We start from the raw sequence: 7,114 nt of genomic DNA on the forward strand, positions 1-7,114 counted from the left end.
ATTTTATTTTGTCAAAATTTTACTTCTATAGAAACTTTAAACTTAATTATATACGTATTTAATCGGCCTACTACGTATGGACTACCTTGTAATTTAGAATACGATGTTAGAAAGTTTTAAGATACCCTGCCATCTGCAAGTGTTACCGCAACCCAAGTAATTCGATTGTGGATGACAGTCTTCAGTAGAAGTTTCTACGCAATCCATGGTGGAGGGTACATAAGCTTCGGCCTGGCCGAACTTACGGCCGTATATACTTGTTTTTTTTTTTTCGCCCGTCCCTTAAAAATTCAAGATTTTTTTACGGTAAATAAAGGTTTTTTATACCCTCCACCATAGGATGGGGGGTATATTAACTTTGTCATTCTGTTTGTAACACATCGAAATCTTGCTCTAAGACCCCATAAAGTATATATATTCTGGGTCGTGGTGAAATTCTGACTCGATTTGAGCATGTCCGTCTGTTGAAATCACGCTAACTTCCGAACGAAACAAGCTATCGACTTGAAGCTTGGCATAAGTAGTTGTTATTGATGTAGGTCGGATGGTATTGCAAATGGGCCATATCGGACCACTTTTACGTATAGCCCCCATATAAACCGACCCCCAGATTTGGCTTGCAGAGCTTCTTGGAGGAGCAAAATTCATCCGATCCGGTTGAAATTTGGTATGAGGTGTTAGAATATGGTCTATAAAAACCATGCAAAAATTGGTCCATATCGGTCCATAATTATATGTAGACCCCATATAAACCAATCCTCAGATTTGAACTCCGGAGCCTCTTGGAAGAGCAAATTTAATTTGATCCGGTTAAAATTTGGTACACCACGTACGCCACGTTAGTATATGGTATCTAACAACCGTGCAAAAATTGGTCCATATCGGTCCATAATTATATATAGCCCCCATATAAATCGATCCCAAGATTTGACCTCCGGAACCTCTTGGAGGAGCAAAATTCATCCGATTCGGTTGAAATTTGGTACATTACGCTAGTATATGGCCGCTAACAGCCATACAAACATTGGTCCATATCGGTCTATAGTTATATATAGCCAATGACCAATCACACAAAAATTGGTCCATATCGCCAAAACTAATCTACCAAAATTTTATTTATATAGAAAATTTTGTCAACATTTTATTACTATAGTAAGTTTTATCAATATTTTATTTCAGTAGAAAATTTTGTTAACATTTTATTTCTGTAGAAAATTTTGTCAACATTTTATTTCTATAGAAAATTTTGTCAAAATTTTATTTCTATAGATAATGTTGTCAAAATTTTATTTTTATAGAATATTTTGTCGAACTGAATTATATACGTATTTAATCGGTCTTTCTTTTGTTTAATATATCTCCCGTATGGACTAACTTTCAATTTAGAAGACGGTGCTAAGGATTTTTAAAGATACGTTGCCATCGGCAAGTGTTACCTCAACCCAAGCAATTCGATTGTGGATGACAGTCTTTAGTAGAAGTTTCTACGCAATCCATGGTGGAGGGTACATAAGATTCGGCCTGGCCGAACTTACGGCCGTATATACTTGTTCATATTAGAGTTGTATCATAATAGTAATGTTCGAATTCAAGCATATCGATGTCTACAGTCCAAAGTACGCTAAGTCTAAAACATGATTTTCATGATTTTCAGGTACAGATGGCTTGCCAAACCAGATATTTCTTTGCGAACTTTGACAGTTTTATGTGCTTGAAAATATCTGCTACCTTTCCCCTTCCTTTTGCCGTATAAAACTCTTGTCCCGAAAGCTGCTTGTAGTCGGCTTTGATGTAGGTTTCGTCGTCCATTACCACGCAGTCAAACTTCGTCAGCATCGTCGTGTACAGCCTCCGGGATCGCGCTTTGGCCGTCGTATTTTGTTTATCATCGCGATTTGGAGTCACTACCTTCTTGTAAGTCGATAGTCCGGCTCGTTTTTTGGCTCGATGCACGGTTGTAGACGATACACCCAGCTTATTTGCGGCATCTCGGAGAGAGAGGTTAGGGTTTCGCTGGAAACTACCGGCAACTCTCTTTGTCATCTCAGCGGCTTCCGGTTTTCGATGTCCCCCCGATCCAGACTTCCTGGCTGTCGACAAACGTTCCCCAAACACTTTAATTACATTTGTAACGGTTGATTTGGCAACTTTTAGCGCTTTTTCCAGCTTTGCGTGCGAGTAGCTCGGATTTTCGCGATGCGCGAGCAAAATTTTGATACGCTGCTCTTCTTGCTTGGACGGCATTTTGACAACTGAAGAGTGAATTCCAAAATCAAAATAGAAGCAACATTCTACACACACACACCTTCAAAATGAGGGGTGTTCAGGTTTTTTAAATGCAAAATTGAAAGAAGTACGTCAAGTTTATATTGACCAAATTTTGACCGTATCACCCTTTATAAACACAAAATCTTTGGAACCAGGCCAGGTTTTTTCTTTAGTGAAAGACCGGTTGTTAGTAGAATGCTACATCCAATCCATCGTGGTTCTCAATCGAACTTTTGGCTGTATATACTTCCCAAAATAATATTTCTCTGGCCACATAGTGCTATGCGCGCTTTGATTTTTCTTCTACCAGTCCTTAAGCAATATATTACGAATAAAAAAAAACTGTTTGTTTTTGTGGGTTTTTATATTAAAACGCATTATTGTGCAACATATGTTAGACTTAAGGCATCATCAGTAGGTAGAATCCACATCCATTTAGAAAATACAATGAAGATGAATTTCCATTTAATAAAATGCAAAATCATCTTTATTATGAGGATTTCCATGCGCACCATGCCATCACCCACTTGAGTGTCGAGGGAATATAAGGTAATCGTTATTGGCATTCAAATTAAGCGTGTTTGTTCATTCCATTGTAATTGTTTTGCATTTAAAAGCAAATCCTAGGCAACACCTAGGGTTGCCTGTAAGCCGAGAATCTTACCACTCACTCCGTTCCACTTGAATCAATGTGTGGGTCATGTTTTATTAATTGTGTACGCGTGGCCATATGACAACAGATGCATGCATCCAGGCATAGGAGAAAATTTGTATGTCATGCTAAAGTTGTTCCATCTATTAAAGCCTCTATTAAAACAAAGCTTCACTATTGTGGAGGCATTACTATTTCATCGACCAACACCAGTGATCGATTCTATGGAAAATTTAGTTGATAACTCCAATATAGTGTCAGCATTTGTCTTCATTTCCATGCGTGTAGATATTTGTAATTCTATCTGGGGGCAAGTTGTGCTTAACTTGAATTTTAATTTATCTTTTTTTCTGGCTGTATATTTTAAGATACAACCAGAAAAAATTCTTACGTCTTAAAACGTTGGCCGAATTCTATGAAATCAAGTTTGTTGCATTTACAACATCATAACGCTCTTTCTAAAAATAATTCTTTCCGGAAAGTTTTTAGTACTTCTGAGTAATCTGCAGTCAAAATTGAAAATCAAATTTTAACCAAAAATTCAAAAAACTGCAGATTGGAAGTTGAATAATATTTACCATAAATGAGAGTAATGTTGGTAAAAAAACTGTGTAGTGTAAAAATATCTCTATTCTCTATTATCTACTACAATCAAATTGTTTATTTGTAAATAAAAACTTAGTTCAATGCGCACTGTACTTTTTAAAATATCAACACTATTTTTTCAAAAAAACACATAATTTTTTTTTTTTTTAAATGTGGTATGCAGATGTTCTTTTTTTACCATTTTGCATATTATATATATTTTTCGGAGGAATCGGTGATCTTGTGCATTTAAGGGTTAAGCTCGAAGACAAAATTCGCATTACTCCACGCTATAGTACTCTCTCTTTATTTTCTTAAGTAATACATTTACAAATCAATACAATGCATTTTACGATAACATATTTAGGTATCTTAAGATATAAAGAATAATGTAGTTGTAAGAATACATGACATTGACCTATGGTCGTTAGTCATTAAGCTTGTTTCTTTATGTGAACGTAAGTTATTTAAAAAGTAAATTCATGTAAAAGTTGTTCTCTGTATTGGATACAAGTTCTAATATAATAAGCTAAATCTTTCCAAGCAATTAAGAGGCCATCTAAAGCCTAAATTAGATCATTTTCAGTAAGCAAAACCTTTTTAAAATACATGTGTCTGAATTCCTTTAATGCAGGACAATGGCCTAGGAAATGTTGTAAGTTTTCAGTTTCAAGCATATTGCACATAGAACATTGACGGTTTACGGTCTGTGGAAATATGTTGCCATTCAATTGAATTAGGTCACTTCTAGCTTTGAAGATCCACATAATTTCTTCCTGAGAGAGATGCTCATTTATATAAAACTGGGCGCTTGCAGGATTCAATTTTTTATAAAACCTTTGACTTTCTCTTGCTTGCCTATTACACTTGTTAAGATATTCTATTCGCATATTTTGCAGCAAAAGTTCACTTCTCCACATCCAGTCAGATTTCGTATTTATCTCCATTCTCCCAACATCGTGTTTCAACATTAAGTTATTTATGGCTTCTGCCCAAAATATTCCGCTTTGCAATATTTTTTTTGCAAGTTGGTGAGGAAGTCGTTTTTCATTATAGTCAAAAATAATTCGAGACAAATATTTCATATGTGTTCCCAAGGTAAATATGTGGCCATTTTCTACACCAGTTTCCAGCATTAGTACATATGTGGGCGTACATTTTGGCAATCTTAAAATTTTTTTCAAAAAGTATAGAACAAGTCTGTCGACTTCCCCAAAGTTGGAGTAACCCCAAACTTGCGACCCGTAACTTTGTATCGCTCTGCAAACCGCCAAAAATAATTTCCATTTAGAGTTTACTGATACATTGGGCTTATTTAGAAAACTTTCCAATGTGCAATTAATGCTATTCTTTGCAGCTTGATTTCTAGCTACGACGTGTTTGGTGAAGGATAGTTTCGGCGTCAAAGTCAACCCAAGGTAGCAGTATTCAGATGTGACCTTAATTTGTTCGCCTTTATAATACCACTGTTCATATTTTGATATTTTACCACCCTTCCTGAATACCATAATTTGGGATTTACTCATATTAACCTCCATATTCCACAAATTACAATATTCTTCCAGTCTATTAATCATCCGTTGAAGTACATTAACATCATTCGCCAGCAGGACAATGTCATCAGCATAAAGCAAAAGACGTATATTTAAACCTTCCACGTTTGTGCCGCCTCCAAGCCATTCATAAAGATCATCTAGGTACAGAGCAAATAAAAGTGGTGAAAGTAGGCAGCCTTGCTTCACTCCTGTTTTTGTGGAAAATTCTTCTGACAGTTCTGTGCCTGTCCACACAGAAAATATGGTCTTTTCATACACCCTTTCGATAAATCGGACTATTTTTGTCGATACACCAATGTTATGTAGCTTATACATCATTGCACTTCGAGATACCTTATCAAAGGCAGCTTTGAAGTCGACAAAGAATGCATACGTCTTCATTTTTCTATTCCAGTTTAGGTGAATGACCGACGTTAGTGAGAAAATATTGTCAGATGTGGAGTAATTTCTACGAAAACCTGCTTGAAATTCGTTTAATTTGTCGTGTTTCTCAACCCAATCTGTTAATCTCTGTGAAACAATTCCCATCATAACTTTGGGAAGACAATTCATAAACGAAATTCCACGGTAATTACTTGGTTGTGATTTATCACCTTTCTTGAATATAGGGTATATAATGCTCTTGCAGAATGAATTGTCTACTTCCCCATTCTCAAGTATATAATTACAAGATATCGCAATTTGCAATAGGAGCTCATCCGGGGCATATTTGTAAAATTCGTATGGTACACGGTCTTCTCCAGGAGCCTTATTAACTTTAGTCTTAGCAAGCGCTTCCTTAACTTCACGGAGCGTTATTTCTCCATCCAAATCTTCATCAAATAGAAGCATGTGTGCATAATGAAAATCTGGTGCCAACAGGGGTTGGTTAAGTAACTGAAAAAAGTGATGTTTCAAGTCTTCCATAGGCACCTCTATGTTATTTATTGCATCCTCATTTCGTATTTCCCTTACAATTTTCCACCAGTCTTTGGAATCTCGCACATTATCGATTTTCCTTTCGATATTGGACTGGTATTTCGCTTTCGATTTGATACATATATCCTTATATTTGCGATTTAGATTTAAGTACCTAGACCTATTGTCCAATGTGCTTTCCCTTTGATATTTTCTTAGACTTTTGAAAGATGCTTCTCTGGCTTTGTAGCAGTTGAAATCAAACCATTTTTGTTTTTTTGCGAATCTGGTATGTTGTGCAGAGCAAAGATTATTTGCTTCTCTTATGATTCCCGCAATAGTTCCAAAATTAAGTGCTAAGGGTTGTCTTGTAGTTAAGTGGTCTTCCAAAGCTTCCCGTATTATGGCGTTGTATTGATTAATTTTGTTTTGGTTCCACTGTAATTTCGGTAGCAAAACATTTCTATTTGAGCTACTGGTCCGATTGAAGACCATGGCTAAGGAAATCGGCATATGATCTGACCATGTTTGGCTATCTACTTTAAACGTGTCGATATGTGCGAGTAATTCTTGAGACAGTGCACAAATATCATTGACAGAGTGCCCAGCTGTACTAATGTAAGTAAACTCACCATTTTCGTCTCCCTTCGTCATATCATTTGCAATAACTAAGCCATTTTCGTAGCACAGTTGTATAAAATCTCTGCCCCTAGAGTTCGTCTCTACATCTTTCGATTTCCTTTCCGGTAAGCCAGCGTGGAATTTGGATTTAAAGATCTCGTCAATGTCCTTTTGTAGTGTGCCAACTCGTATGTTTAAATCTCCAATCACAATGGGGTTTTTTATATCATTATCGTTAAACAGGTTTTCTAAATTCATAAAATCTTCTTTCCAGGTAGCACCTCTCATGTATAATGGGATCAATGTAAAGTTTAACATGTCCACAGTAATATTGACAATGTTCATATGGCTCTTCTTTACAAAAAAGTAGTGCACACCTTTATTTCTTAATGACTTTTTTATGCCAATAAGGCATCCACCAATTCCTCGCCCAAATCGAGCAGTTCTTACGGCCGGCTCCCAGTAGGTATCAAATTCGCCAAAGTATCTTTTAAATATTTCGGTTTTTTCTATGTTTACGTGTGTTTCTAAAAGT

General features: G+C 36.1%; 1 protein-coding gene across 1 annotated transcript; it reads right to left on the reverse strand.

Moving 5' to 3' along the window:
* Positions 1-4,071: 4,071 nt before the first annotated feature.
* On the reverse strand, positions 4,072-6,867 carry LOC142235397 (uncharacterized). The gene has a single exon (XM_075306651.1). It carries the CDS (start codon positions 6,865-6,867, stop codon positions 4,072-4,074), a length of 2,796 nt encoding a protein of 931 aa, XP_075162766.1.
* Positions 6,868-7,114: the final 247 nt, after the last annotated feature.

The sequence above is a fragment of the Haematobia irritans genome, chromosome 4 (genome assembly GCF_050003625.1).
Source record: "Haematobia irritans isolate KBUSLIRL chromosome 4, ASM5000362v1, whole genome shotgun sequence".
NCBI lineage: Eukaryota > Metazoa > Arthropoda > Insecta > Diptera > Muscidae > Haematobia > Haematobia irritans.